At 43.4% G+C, this 15883-nt stretch overlaps 1 protein-coding gene across 10 annotated transcripts in view; it reads left to right on the top strand.

The window, feature by feature from the left end:
- Positions 1–704: 704 nt before the first annotated feature.
- LOC139365117 (trinucleotide repeat-containing gene 6C protein-like) overlaps positions 705–15883 on the top strand; it is a 92509-nt gene continuing 77330 nt past the window's right edge. For 9 of the 10 annotated variants that reach the window (XM_071102513.1, XM_071102515.1, XM_071102516.1 and 6 more), the window contains exons 1-2: positions 705–934; positions 15134–15236. In XM_071102513.1, the coding sequence (XP_070958614.1) occupies positions 15174–15236 (63 nt within the window). In that variant the 5' untranslated portion in view covers positions 705–934; positions 15134–15173. Of the gene's footprint in view, positions 935–13434; positions 13456–15133; positions 15237–15883 lie in introns of those variants that run through there. The other variant, XM_071102514.1, reaches the window with a different exon arrangement.

The raw sequence follows: 15883 nt of genomic DNA on the forward strand, positions 1-15883 counted from the left end.
TTGTGTTTTCCTACCCTACCAGATAGTAGATAGCATACAAGCCCATTGTAGCCTCCAATCTTCCATGCTGAGTCTCATTTTGTAGATTTGAATTGGCCCAGTTGGAATCATCACCTTAAGCTGCTAGAGAACCCTGTGGAATCCACTTAAAAATCTATGTCATTCTTTGTTTGCAACAACAACAATAAATAATATAGAAAAAGAAGGCATGGTGTGGAGTACTGCTGGTGTGTATGTGAGTGTTATGCAAATAGGAATGGAATGCTGGGCTGGCACAGAGAGCACTAACATGTTTGTAAGTGCTGGTGTATGATCAACATAAGATGTGTTGAAATTGTGCCCTCTGTAGGTGAAAAGTACATAACCAGCGAAGCATAAACATTGCACTTGCTCACATAACACATTAGGAACTAAACATTCTAAATCTTCAAAAGCTACAGAACTGTGAGCTCAAACACTGTATAGCTATTGCATTGCATTGCATTGCTTTCTTATTAAGAAAGTCAGAAAGGGAGAGGAAGGAAGGCAAGGAAACAAGGAGGTAGAGAGAGGTTGGCCACGGTAGTTGTCATGGAAACGGCGAGGCGGAGCATGTGGCGCCTTTTTGAGTGGGACCAGTTTGTTATTGGAGGTCACGTGGCCAGTCGCTAGGGACAGATGCACGTCCTGTACCTCGGATTGAAGCGTCGCGAGCTGCTGCTATCGCTAGTTTGAACAAAATGGCTGCAGAGGCACCACTAACGAAAGCCCGCTGAACGGTAGGAATTATCATCGACGATGTTTTAATGGATATCTTGGAAATACCCCCTCTCCAAATATTGGATTTTGCAAGAATTTGCTCTCTTGGATTCCTCTATTTGCGAACATTTCACAGTCGCGTGCTGTAAAACATATTTTTTTTGCACTTTAAAAATGTCAGCTCATCAAAGACAAGGTAGGTTACTGAAAATTCATATGGTGTTCGTTTTTATATTTAGCTGAAAAAGTACACAAGTTGCACCGTTATACTTTATCTTGCTTGACATTAGCTAGCTTGTTTGCTTAAATATCGCACTCTGCTGCCATTTCTTCCTTTCTCTGACACTTGCTCTATTTCACGTTGTTTCCTGAGATAATCAACATTTGCTTTGGTTGTTTGCAATTACATTCGAGACTAGAGAACACATTTCGAACCTAAAACTTTGCCAAATGGTTAGGACTACAGAGAGCTAACGGTAGCTGTATTGCTTTGCTACTGTAGCTTCTTGCTGCGACCGAATTATTGGTCTGTGATAAGGGTATCAAGGACAGAACATCGATTATTGTCATGCAAATTACACCTCAAATTGAATTCAAATTCACTAAAGCCCACAGTGGGAAATGAGGTATTGTATTTTCTAATCTTTTAACATGATTTATTTAGAGAAATATTTAAAGAGGGGCGGGGATTCGCATCCAAGCAAAGCGCCCCTGATATGCGGCTGCAGCTTCCGATTGATAAACAGCATCAATTTATCAAAACAGTGCGTAATGCCTTCATGTTTGAGTATTGCAACATTGTTGGCAATTTTCTAAATTTGACTACCAATGTCTGGTTTTTATTAAATCACTTCATTGTAATAACCATCTTTAAAATTTATTCATAAAAGGAAACAAAACTGATCTGAAATGCAAACATAATGCACACTGGGAGGAAAATGATCAGTATAGCTAGAAATAAGCAACTTTGACCGTGACATTTGCATTAACCAATGACATTTAATAATGGGCTTCAACAACATCCCACATGCGCATGCCGACTGGCATATGTGTTTGAAATGCTAAGCACATAGATCTATTCTAGAGTAAGCAGGTAGGCATTCGGTACTGCTGTGTTGATAAAATATGCAATGTAGTCAAATACAGATACAAAATGAGCTGGTTGGGGTTACAGGCAGGACTACTATCCAATGGGTTAGGGTTATGGGGGTAGTAATGGGGGTGGTTAAACAAATTAGCCAAGGAATTGCGGGCTCTATCTGAGGTTATACACATTTGGGATTAGAGTGGTTTGGAAGTCCATATTGGATCCTTTCCAATTCTCATGGCACTTCTGGTTAATTATTTTGGCCCTGGTCTTGTCTAGAAGGGATACAGTATTTGTCCAAATTGACTTTTCGTTGCAGGTTAGGAGAATTGGGTTAGGGAAACAACTTTTGGCGTCAAATTTGACAAGCTGCATCCCATCTAGACATAACCTTTGGCCCTTGTGTGGTCGGAATACAGCCAATCAAATGTCTCTAGTCTAACCAAACAGACATGGCTGAAGCTGGGTCCACACTTACAAGCTTGGTTCTCTGCTTAAGCCTGCCATGTTTCTATTGGTTGCTGATTTTTAAAAGGTAGCTACTAGCAAGCGATTTCCTCCTCTTGCTTTCTCTGACATGAATACACATTTATTGTTGATGGCAACTGCCTCCTGCTCTGGGCATGCAGTCATAATGTCTGGGCTGCCCTGGCATGAGTCTCCCAGAGAGGAAGGGGCTTGCCAGGCTGAAAGATGGGCCATGTTGCCAGAGTTGGAATGCGCTCCAGAGGAAGGTTGCTTTATTGTTCACAAGGCTTTGTTTATTTGAATAGAGACATGAAAGCACATGGTTATTTGTGAAAATGGGTAGACCCATCAGATGTTGCAGCAGTTTAGCTTATGCTAGTCAACACCCGTCCCTAGATGTGTTTATAGGAAGATGTCCCGTACCATTATTTTAGTGAGAGGGACTCCATGGCACAATGAGCTGTTCTTCTACAGTTGGAATCCTTTGAACTGTCAAGATGTCATAATCTCTTTTTAATTGAAACACATTTTCTCTTCCTGTATCCCCTTATCCCTGTGACATCTGTCATTACACTGTCTTCACAGTCAGTTGACATTGACCACCTCACACACACTCTAATGCTCTGATTACTATACAGATCAGGTCTTAGGCCTGCACTCAGTTCATCTCCTCAGCTCAGCATACACACAGTGGCCTGATGGTTAGGTTTCTGTGGCAGCTCTGGCAGTTTGGCTTACAGGGTAGTTGTTTGCCTTTGAAATGAATAACCTTGCTCTTTGTGAAATGCTCTGATGTCAAACTGTTTCTTAGAGATAGGTTTACATGTTTTGACTTTGCATGCCACACTATTGGCTAACCAGGACAGGATCTCTGAGGTAATGGTTTTGATTGGCTCTATTTCTTACAAGTTAGCATTGTTGATAGTCCCAAATGATTCCCTGATCTGCCCCTCAGATTTGCCAGGCAAGGCCTCGAAGAAGAACACACACATATCAACAACTCAAGAACTGTCAGAAGAATCCATGTTCTTATTAATCAGGTCTGAATAAGTATAAAGCGATCGAAGCACAGATCAGCATAACTAAAGCATATCACTCTCCTAGTCCCAACTCAGCAGTTTGGTCCTCAGGTGTTCTCTAAGCAGCCAGAAAGGCAAATTCATTCTTGATAATTGAGTGCCATACAAGTGGATGTACTAGGCTGAATATGAAGTATAGTGTACGCCTAAGTGAGGAAAAGCCTTGATCCACAGCCTCTTCACATGAATCACTTAATCTGATTCTGAATACCTCCAACACCCAGCAGGTTCTGTCGCTAACTAGTCATTAGCTCAACTCTATTAAACATCTTTTTGTTGATGATCTAAAGAGTGGACCTTTTCATTCTTTGTTGTGGGTTTCATATGTTAGTGTAACTAAGAAGTCAACAGCCAGTCTGTTTGATTTGACAGATAGCCTTGCAATAGATTGTCGTTTGCGTTCAGCTCACACACTGAATTGCAAATTCGTAAAGTTGTGCAGACTTGCAAGGGAAATATCAGTTTGGGAAGGAACCACACTGGAAGATTTTCTCCCCACTACCCACTATTAGAATCTCTCTGTTCTAGATTAAACGTCGATCTCAGTGGGAGATGTCCTAGTGATTTTATAACTGCAAATTCAAAGAGATGTGCAAGCTGGCAATGGAAATATCACAGTCTGAAACCCCCACTTTGAGATATTCTCCAAGATATCCTAGTGAATTCATGAATGGATATGGACGTCCATCCTCCCAACTAGGCTACCAGACCTGAAACGGAATGGACGCCATATCTTTTGATAAGATGTAGACTAGACCTCTGAAGCACAATCCTTCTGTTTCCTTATAAACAACTCATTCCCTTTATAATGTCATCGTTGTCTTTTGCCCTATTACGGGCAGCAGTCATTCAATGGCACCATGTTGGTAAACGTTAGGCCAGGTTTAACGAGCCATGAAGCTGGCGCTGGGGCTTTTCTCTCTGCTAACGCATGTTCACTCCCAGAGGGGCTGAGCTCTGGGGCAGAACACTTGTCATTCTCCAAGTAGACCTAAATGAGGCAAAGGGGAGATTATTGAAAGGCCCTTGAAGTGAACAGTAGGGTTTGTCCCCCTGAGGTCTGACTGAAGGCTTGGCTTTCTGGCTTCGTAGACTTCTGAAGAGAGGCCCACTTGAGGTGACCAATTTGTGAGTCATCCACTGATTCCACTCTCTAACGGCCTCTCAAGCCCCGTGTCAGTATTTCAATAGACTTTATATCCTTTAGCCTTGTATGTAAAAATATTTAGTTATATATATATATATTTTTTAATTACACTAAGAAATGCAGACTAGGCTACTTGGCCAAAGTGGGCCATTGAACATGTTAATGGCAGTTAGCTCATCAGTTGGACCTTCAGCAAGTCTAGCAAGTTGTTTTTTATTGAATTTACACAAAGTTCTGGAGTTCTTCTTCACCTGCTTCAGTAAAAATGGTTCCTGACTGCCCAGCCCTGCACAAAGACAGCATTTATTACGTTGATCGGTCTTAATTTAGTCTTCTTTCTACGCGAATTTCCCTTCATATACAGCCCTTTCACTTGCTGGATAATGGCTTTTTATGAAGATGAATGTGGAAACAGAGCAAGTGCCACGTGATTGGAGTCTAATAAGTTATTTTGTTGGGGATCTATTGGAGCAATAAGTTGTTTGACCGGGCTCGTGAAACGGCTGCTCCGGTTACTGACGGAGAGGATGAAAGTCATCGGGAACTTCAACTGCTGGATCCGATCCATAGCTTTTATTTCTGGGGGCCTGCTAAGAGTGCCAGGAAGAGTGTAGCATCTGAAAAATCTCCTGGCCAGAGCATTAGCATGACTTCATAGACAATAGCTTCTAGTTCTTTGAAGCGGGAGATCCTCTTTGCTATGTTAGAGGAATATCATCATCTAATGCCCAGTTGTTGTTTTTTCTCTTTCCTTATGCAGTACCACTCAAACGTTTGGACACACCTACTCAATGCTGTTATCAAGGCAAAGAGTGGCTACTTTGAAGAATCTCAAATATAAAATATATTTGAATGTGTTATTTCATAGTTTTTATGTCTTCACTATTATTCTACAATGTAGAAAATAGTAAAAATAAAGAAAAACCCTTTAATGAGTAGGTGTCTGTGTGTGTGTGTGTATAGATACTTCTCTCTCACACACATACGTGTTTGTTTCATGAGCTAAAATTAAAGATCCCGGAAATGTTCCATACGCACAAAAAGCATATTTCTCCAATTTTGTGGACAAAAATGTTTACATCCCTATTAGTGAGCATTTCTCCTTTTGCCATGATAATCCATCCACTTGACGTGTGTGGCATATCAAGAAACTGATTAAACAGCATGATCGTTACATAGGTGCACCTTGTGCTGGCTACAATAAGGCCCCTCTAAAAAGTGCAATTTTGACACACAACAATGCCACATATGTCTCAAGTTTAGGGAGCGTGCAATTGGTATGCTAACTGCAGGAATGTCCATGAGTTGTTGCCTCAAGTCGTTTTAGAGAATTTGTTAGTAGGTCCAACCGTCCTCACAACCGCAGACCACGTGTAACCAACCAGGACCTCCACACCTGGCTTCTTCACCTGTGGGATCGTCTGAGAACAGCCACATTTAGTCATTTTAAGTCCCACCCTTCAGCTACCATCAACCCCTGCCATCTATCTCTGAACACCATCCAGTTTCTATTTGCCATATATTTTTCAGATGTGATGTTTAACAAATGTTCTGAAACTTTCTTTTCTCATAGTTTCTACAGATTGTAAATTAAAGAAAAATTTTTGTTCAGATTATTATTATGTTATTGGTGAATTGACTATGACATTTCAAATCACCCAGCAGTGCTATTTGCAGAGTTGGCTCCAGGTAAATTCTTCAGCCATTCCTAAACCTGCAGCCAAAAACAAGCTACATATTTGACAGTACCAAAACAAGTGCTCTAATGATTCTCTCTCTTCGCAGCAAAGTCTGCAGTGCTGGGATGGTTGTATCACCCATTGATATAACATTTAATTGGTAATTGACATTTAACATTTAATTGGCAAGAATTTTGTATAATTTAAATTGAAAAACAAAGTTTTGCGTATCATTTCATAAACCATGTGCCATGGAATCGGTACATCGAGAATCTCCTCTCAACTATCTTGCAATCTATATGGCACAGCGGTCACTTTGTTGTTGTCCTGAAATGAAACTGATATACTTTTTATCACCATTTAAAAAACAAAACAAATGTTGGTATTTAATGCAGGGCCGACAGACAAGTTCCTTACCTTCTCCCCTTCCAAGTGCTTTTTCCATTTATGTGGTAATGCTGCAATTAGTTGGTTTTAATTTTAGATTGAGAAGACATTTGTGTTAGCTGCATGTGTGACAAGTCAACTAGTCCTATAATTTGTAATTTTATCATTTATTTTCAAATTATATATTTTTTTGATCAATTAGTATATTTGAGTTTAACCATAGTATTTGTTGTAATATTTGTTCTGTCGTTTCTGGTGGATTAAACTGAAATTGCAACCAGCTTTCTATTGCTTGTTTTAAAAATAGCGATATTTTGGAGATTTCATTTTCAAATAATAGGAAGAGAGCGGTTGTAATTGGGGGAAAAGGCCATTCTTGAACATGGGGTGAGCCATTCTTACTAAGCTGCTAGAGAACCAGTTTGAATTTAAGTGTAGTTGTTGTATGATTGAAGTGTAGTTGTTGTATGATTGAAGTGTAGTTGTTGTATGATTGAAGTGTAGTTGTTGTATGATTGAAGTGTAGTTGTTGTATGATTGAAGTGTAGTTGTTGTATGATTGAAGTGTAGTTGTTGTATGATTGAAGTGTAGTTGTTGTATGATTGAAGTGTAGTTGTTGTTTGATTGAAGTGTAGTTGTTGTATGATTGAAGTGTAGTTGTTGTATGATTGAAGTGTAGTTGTTGTATGATTGAAGTGTAGTTGTTGTATGATTGAAGTGTAGTTGTATGATTGAAGTGTAGTTGTTGTATGATTGAAGTGTAGTTGTTGTATGATTGAAGTGTAGTTGTTGTATGATTGAAGTGTAGTTGTTGTATGATTGAAGTGTAGTTGTTGTATGATTTGAAGTGTAGTTGTTGTATGATTTGAAGTGTAGTTGTTGTATGATTTGAAGTGTAGTTGTTGTATGATTGAAGTGTAGTTGTTGTATGATTGAAGTGTAGTTGTTTTATGATTGAAGCCTTTAGTGAGATTTATTATTGAATCGTTTATGCTCTCCAAATTAATATTCATTATAATTTTGTCTGGCTTGCCATTCCAAATAAAATATAATGAACCCATTTGTATAAGAGATTCTCCAAAATGGAAATATTCCAAGCTTTTATGTATAAATTCCAGTCATACTTTATCAAAAGCCTTTTTCAAATTCCGCTGTGAATACCAGCCTGGTTTCCCAGATTTCTTTAATTTAACTGTCTTTGTTTGCCAGATGGATGGTAAGCAGTGTTTTGGGACAGCCGAAGGGCTCCAATGTGGCACATCAGATCTCGTTTTCCAGGGCGTTTTGGGAAGTGCGGTCTGTCTTCCTAATGTACGATCGTGCCGAGCAGAGGGGCTGCAGTCTGATTCCGCCATTGCGGCTGCTGCGGTTGCTAGCGAGCAAGCAACCCTTCTCCCAGGGGCTCAGCAGCCTAGCTCTTATTTGTCTTGCAGTGCTGGCATTCCTGGCTCTGTGCCCAGTGACTATCGTCTCTCGCAAGCCCCCTTCCCCCCACCGAGCGCACACCCACCACCTCCCCCCTTCCTTGTATGTGTTCTCACACCCACCACCTCCCCCCTTCCTTGTATGTGTTCTCACATACACCCACCACCTCCCCCTTCCTTGTATGTGTTCTCACATACACCCACCACCTCCCCCTTCCTTGTATGTGTTCTCACACCCACCACCTCCCCCTTCCTTGTATGTGTTCTCACACCCACCACCTCCCCCTTCCTTGTATGTGTTCTCACATACACCCACCACCTCCCCTTTCCTTGTATGTGTTCTCACATACACCCACCACCTCCCCCTTCCTTGTATGTGTTCTCACATACACCCACCACCTCCCCCTTCCTTGTATGTGTTCTCACATACACCCACCACCTCCCCCTTCCTTGTATGTGTTCTCACACACACCCACCACCTCCCCCTTCCTTGTATGTGTTCTCACACACACCAGAGTGTCTGGATATCAAAAGCAACCTGCACCCCCCCCCCCCCATCATACCATTACCCTCTTTATTGTACGGTGCTTCCTCTACCCTCTCTCTGATTGCCTTTTGTCCGCCTTTGTTCCCAGAAGCAGTCTGGTTTAATAGACATCACCTCTCTAATCCTCTTGTTGTGTTTTAGTGGTTCTATCCTCCAGCACCTCAAGAAGCAGCATCAAGCTCAAGGCTGTACGTTTAGCTTATCAATCACTGTCTTCCTGCTCCAAACTGACTGCTGGCTGGCACTGCCTCAATGTCCATGTCAGTCATTCAACCCTCTCACAGTCAAAACAACTCATTTTTTTTCAACGTTTCTCTCATTTAGGTACCTTATTTTGGCATTTCTTGGGGATCCACCTCCCTAGACCACGCACGCTCTCTCACGCGCGCGCACACACACACACATACACATACACACACACACTAGGGCTGCACAATTAATCGGATTCACATTGAAATTGCAATATGGATAAGATCCATGTCACGTGATATTTTGAAAGGCATCTCAGCCCAGTGTAACGGACGTTTTTATAGTTATTTTCCTCTTGCAGTGGCTTCCCCCCCCACACCAAGAAGCACCGTTCCTCCTCCTCGCTGTTAGTTACTATATGTTTTTATAGTTATTTTCCTCTTGCAGTGGCTTCCCCCCCACACCAAGCAGCACCGTTCCTCCTCCTCCTCGCTGTTAGTTACTATATGTTTTTATAGTTATTTTCCTCTTGCAGTGGCTTCCCCCACACACCAAGCAGCACCGTTCCTCCTCCTCGCTGTTAGTTACTATATGTTTTTATAGTTATTTTCCTCTTGCAGTGGCTTCCCCCACACACCAAGCAGCACCGTTCCTCCTCCTCGCTGTTAGTTACTATATGTTTTTATAGTTATTTTCCTCTTGCAGTGGCTTCCCCCACACACCACGCGCTGCCCCGTCACGCAAGCAACACCGTTCCTCCTCCTCCTCGCTGTTAGTTACTATATGTTTTTATAGTTATTTTCCTCTTGCAGTGGCTTCCCCCACACACCAAGCAGCACCGTTCCTCCTCCTCGCTGTTAGTTACTATATGTTTTTATAGTTATTTTCCTCTTGCAGTGGCTTCCCCCACACACCAAGCAGCACCGTTCCTCCTCCTCGCTGTTAGTTACTATATGTTTTTATAGTTATTTTCCTCTTGCAGTGGCTTCCCCCCACACCAAGCAGCACCGTTCCTCCTCCTCGCTGTTAGTTACTATATGTTTTTATAGTTATTTTCCTCTTGCAGTGGCTTCCCCCCACACCAAGCAGCACCGTTCCTCCTCCTCCTCGCTGTTAGTTACTATATGTTTTTATAGTTATTTTCCTCTTGCAGTGGCTTCCCCCCACACCAAGCAGCACCGTTCCTCCTCCTCGCTGTTAGTTACTATATGTTTTTATAGTTATTTTCCTCTTGCAGTGGCTTCCCCCACACACCAAGCAGCACCGTTCCTCCTCCTCGCTGTTAGTTACTATATGTTTTTATAGTTATTTTCCTCTTGCAGTGGCTTCCCCCACACACCAAGCAGCACCGTTCCTCCTCCTCGCTGTTAGTTACTATATGTTTTTATAGTTATTTTCCTCTTGCAGTGGCTTCCCCCACACACCAAGCAGCACCGTTCCTCCTCCTCCTCGCTGTTAGTTACTATATGTTTTTATAGTTATTTTCCTCTTGCAGTGGCTTCCCCCACACACCAAGCAGCACCGTTCCTCCTCCTCGCTGTTAGTTACTATATGTTTTTATAGTTATTTTCCTCTTGCAGTGGCTTCCCCCCCACACCAAGCAGCACCGTTCCTCCTCCTCCTCGCTGTTAGTTACTATATGTTTTTATAGTTATTTTCCTCTTGCAGTGGCTTCCCCCCACACCAAGCAGCACCGTTCCTCCTCCTCGCTGTTAGTTACTATATGTTTTTATAGTTATTTTCCTCTTGCAGTGGCTTCCCCCACACACCAAGCAGCACCGTTCCTCCTCCTCGCTGTTAGTTACTATATGTTTTTATAGTTATTTTCCTCTTGCAGTGGCTTCCCCCACACACCAAGCAGCACCGTTCCTCCTCCTCGCTGTTAGTTACTATATGTTTTTATAGTTATTGTCCTCTTGCAGTGGCTTCCCCCACACACCAAGCAGCACCGTTCCTCCTCGCTGTTAGTTACTATATGTTTTTATAGTTATTTTCCTCTTGCAGTGGCTTCCCCCACACACCAAGCAGCACCGTTCCTCCTCCTCCTCGCTGTTAGTTACTATATGTTTTTATAGTTATTTTCCTCTTGCAGTGGCTTCCCCCACACACCAAGCAGCACCGTTCCTCCTCCTCGCTGTTAGTTACTATATGTTTTTATAGTTATTTTCCTCTTGCAGTGGCTTCCCCCACACACCAAGCAGCACCGTTCCTCCTCCTCCTCCTCGCTGTTAGTTACTATATGTTTTTATAGTTATTTTCCTCTTGCAGTGGCTTCCCCCACACACCAAGCAGCACCGTTCCTCCTCCTCCTCGCTGTTAGTTACTATATGTTTTTATAGTTATTTTCCTCTTGCAGTGGCTTCCCCCACACACCAAGCAGCACCGTTCCTCCTCCTCCTCGCTGTTAGTTACTATATGTTTTTATAGTTATTTTCCTCTTGCAGTGGCTTCCCCCCCACACCAAGCAGCACCGTTCCTCCTCCTCCTCGCTGTTAGTTACTACATGTTTTTATAGTTATTTTCCTCTTGCAGTGGCTTCCCCCCCACACCAAGCAGCACCGTTCCTCCTCCTCCTCGCTGTTAGTTACTATATGTTTTTATAGTTATTTTCCTCTTGCAGTGGCTTCCCCCACACACCAAGCAGCACCGTTCCTCCTCCTCGCTGTTAGTTACTATATGTTTTAAAGTTATTTTCCTCTTGCAGTGGCTTCCCCCACACACCAAGCAGCACCGTTCCTCCCCCTCGCTGTTAGTTACTATATGTTTTTATAGTTATTTTCCTCTTGCAGTGGCTTCCCCCCACACCAAGCAGCACCGTTCCTCCCCCTCCTCGCTGTTAGTTACTATATGTTTTTATAGTTATTTTCCTCTTGCAGTGGCTTCCCCCCACACCAAGCAGCACCGTTCCTCCTCCTCGCTGTTAGTTACTATATGTTTTTATAGTTATTTTCCTCTTGCAGTGGCTTCCCCCCCACACCAAGCAACACCGTTCCTCCTCCTCGCTGTTAGTTACTATATGTTTTTATAGTTATTTTCCTCTTGCAGTGGCTTCCCCCACACACCAAGCAGCACCGTTCCTCCTCCTCCTCCTCGCTGTTAGTTACTATATGTTTTTATAGTTATTTTCCTCTTGCAGTGGCTTCCCCCACACACCAAGCAGCACCGTTCCTCCTCCTCCTCGCTGTTAGTTACTATATGTTTTTATAGTTATTTTCCTCTTGCAGTGGCTTCCCCCACACACACCAAGCAGCACCGTTCCTCCTCCTCCTCGCTGTTAGTTACTACATGTTTTTATAGTTATTTTCCTCTTGCAGTGGCTTCCCCCCCACACCAAGCAGCACCGTTCCTCCTCCTCCTCGCTGTTAGTTACTATATGTTTTTATAGTTATTTTCCTCTTGCAGTGGCTTCCCCCACACACCAAGCAGCACCGTTCCTCCTCCTCGCTGTTAGTTACTATATGTTTTAAAGTTATTTTCCTCTTGCAGTGGCTTCCCCCACACACCAAGCAGCACCGTTCCTCCCCCTCGCTGTTAGTTACTATATGTTTTTATAGTTATTTTCCTCTTGCAGTGGCTTCCCCCCACACCAAGCAGCACCGTTCCTCCTCCTCCTCGCTGTTAGTTACTATATGTTTTTATAGTTATTTTCCTCTTGCAGTGGCTTCCCCCCCACACCAAGCAACACCGTTCCTCCTCCTCGCTGTTAGTTACTATATGTTTTTATAGTTATTTTCCTCTTGCAGTGGCTTCCCCCCCACACCAAGCAGCACCGTTCCTCCTCCTCGCTGTTAGTTACTACATGTTTGCATGCTGTTCTGTTGGGTCAAATGCAGTCAACCGATTGTTCCAAACAAGAACGATGCTGCTTTCAACTTCCCTTCTTAAATAAGTCATTCTCTTTCTATGATTCCGGCAGTTCATCCAACTGATTTGATCTTTGTTCCACGTCAAATTGCAATCGTAATATTTGGTTTCAAAAAAAATGAAAGTCCTTGTTTCACGGTCCTTTTACCAGAGTTGTCTTGCACAAGGACCAACTGATCCCGAACAGAAATGATTCTGGACAGTTTCCAGTATGTGTAGCCTAGGTCTATGTTTTCCGGCTCAGCCTGTGCCTAGACAGACGGCAGTTTAGATCAGCTGGGCCATCACTCCATTCCTCTGATACTATGTGACACTAGCACGGTGCATCAATGTTGAATGGAGACCGTGGCTATATTTAGCCAGCAGCTGTAGTTAGGCTTAATAGCTGGGCTGTGGGCCCCACAAAAATAAATATTTATGGATCTAATGGGTTAGCCGTGGTATGGAAGCACATCGGAGTTCTGAGGCAAATTTCCATCCACATAATCTCAGGTCTTCAACCCTAAAAACAACCAGACAGTTGCCTATTAATAGCTCTGTTCTTTCCTGCTGCTGCTCTTTGGAACCAAACAGGCCAACATGGAGAACGCTGCAGCGGCTTATGGCTAGTCAACAGTTTTCCACTTAACACATGGAGCTACATGGAGCTACATGGAGCACTCAGCTCTGTTCCAAGCTAGTCTGTGGCCCATGCTGTGAGGTAACTCCCGGTGAAGTGTTAAGAGGACCAAAGCCGAGATTAGCCCCCGATCGGCTGGCCAATCAGTGCATGGCTACGTGGATATGTGAGATACGGCGTTTTTTGTGAGCGATTTCTTCCAGCCTACACACGTTACTATTATCAGGTCAGTTGTTTTAGCTTAGTTGCTAATTGTCTGCGTGAGACACTGCGCCTCCTTATGTTGTATTGAAGTCTGTGGTAGACTTGCCTTATTGTGCTTCAGCCTGCTTCTTTGCCTTCTGTTTATATTGTATCCTAATGGAAGAAGGGGAGCAGACTGTGTTGGTTATGGTGGTTGTGTTTTTATAGGCTAGGCATTTTTCTCAAACCTTCTCCCTCAGACATGTTGAATTCCAACAAAAACACACCTGATTTGGGTTCCCGAGTGGGGCGGTGGTCTAAGGCACTGCATCTCAGTGCTAGACGCGTCACTACAGACACTGGTTCGATTCCAGGCTGTATCCCAACCGTCTGTGATTGGGAGTCCCATAGGGCGGTGCACAATTGTCCCAGCGTCATCCGGGTTTGGCCGGGGTTGGCTGTCATTGTAAATAAGAATTTGTTCTTAACTGACTTGCCTAGTTTAAATTTAACAAAAATAACGAATCAAATTTGGTCTTTCTAGAGACTGTGTCAACCCTGATGCCCCGAAGACCGGTGACTAATATGCAGTGCACTGTGCAGCCGCCTAAAAATCTAACTGACTCTGGATCAGTGCTTAAGGGCCAACATCCACCACCTCTCCACCTGGCTGCACACTCATCAGGCCTCGGGAGCTCTTGTTGCCAGGCGATGGCACGGCATTGCAGCACATGCTTGGCTTACATTTTTAGATGCAATTTCTCATCTCCGGTTCAAGGAAACCGGATTCCAATTTATGTATTTTTCCATGCAGTTATTATTCTCCCATCTCTGTCCTTAAATGCTGGAGCTTTTTAAGTGAAAAGAGAAAAGGCCTAGGCTTATTAAGGCTAAATATAGGATCGGGCTGCATCCCAAATGGCACCCTATTCCCTAATATAGTGCTCTGGTCAAAAGTAGTGGACAATGTAGGGAATAGGGTGCCATTTGGGACGCTGAATATCCAACTCTCCTCTGGAACAGCTTGCTGCTCGTGAAAGGATGTGGAAATGTCAGGTCGTTTTTGTGTGTTTTTTTTAATGGCTTTGGAGCATGTGTGTGGAGTGGAGGCTTGGCAGGCCTTTGTCTCTGAGAGCTGGGTCCCTACCAGGTAAGATGCAGTACTCTGAGGGATCTGGGGAGTGGCAGTTAGTACTGAGTGTGGCTGTGCCTCACTTTACCTGGGTCATTCAATACTGGTCATAGATATGTCAGGCAGCCGGTCTAAAGCAGTGCACTGTATGGTGAATAACAGGGTGAGATGCAGCCTTACTCAGCCTACTGAGTCTGGGTTGTCTTGGAGATGGCGGTAGGTACTGGCTGGATGTCTGGGGATTGAAGAATGGGGCCTCATATCAAGGGTTTCAGTAACACTAAGAGGACCACAGCTCTGGCCTCCACCAGCACCACAATGCCTCCTAATAATTTCCAGACCACACAAGTCATACACACAAGTCAACCCGAGCCAATACAACTGAAGCCACACACACACGCAGGTCAATCTGTTAATGGTGTTTCTATTGTCTGTACATTCCCTCAGTAAAGAGCTGCAGTGAGTAGTTAGTTATAACTGCTTCAGAATGGAATTCATGGGAGGATTCCAGGTGTTCACGTGCAGACAGTCCTCACCTCGCCAGCAACCGTGTTGTAAAACAGGTCTGTCTTTTGATCCTCTGTTCCAGCCGAGAGAAGAAGCAGGGAACACGAGACCAGAACCATTTGATGGAAGAAAAGAAAAAGAGAAAGCAAGAAGAAAAGAAAAAGAAGGAAGCTGCTCAGAAAAAGGTGACGTCATATGGTTCTTGTTGTTTGGACACACTTCTATCATACTACCTCATACAGCACCAACCCCTGTTTCTATCATACTACCTCATACAGCACCAACCCCTGTTTCTATCATACTACCTCATACAGCACCAACCCCTGTTTCTATCATACTACCTCATACAGCACCAACCCCTGTTTCTATCATACTACCTCATACAGCACAACCCCTGTTTCTAATACTACCTCATACAGCACCAACCCCTGTTTCTATCATACTACCTCATACAGCACCAACCCCTGTTTCTATCATACTACCTCATACAGCACCAACCCCTGTTTCTATCATACTACCTCATACAGCACCAACCCCTGTTTCTATCATACTACCTCATACAGCACCAACCCCTGTTTCTATCATACTACCTCATACAGCACCAACCCCTGTTTCTATCATACTACCTCATACAGCACCAACCCCTGTTTCTATCATACTACCTCATACAGCACCAACCCCTGTTTCTATCATACTACCTCATACAGCACCAACCCCTGTTTCTATCATACTACCTCATACAGCACCAACCCCTGTTTCTATCATACTACCTCATACAGCACCAACCCCTGTTTCTATCATACTACCTCATACAGCACCAACCCCTGTTTCT

The sequence above is a fragment of the Oncorhynchus clarkii genome, chromosome 13 (assembly GCF_045791955.1).
Source record: "Oncorhynchus clarkii lewisi isolate Uvic-CL-2024 chromosome 13, UVic_Ocla_1.0, whole genome shotgun sequence".
Classification (NCBI taxonomy): domain Eukaryota; kingdom Metazoa; phylum Chordata; class Actinopteri; order Salmoniformes; family Salmonidae; genus Oncorhynchus; species Oncorhynchus clarkii.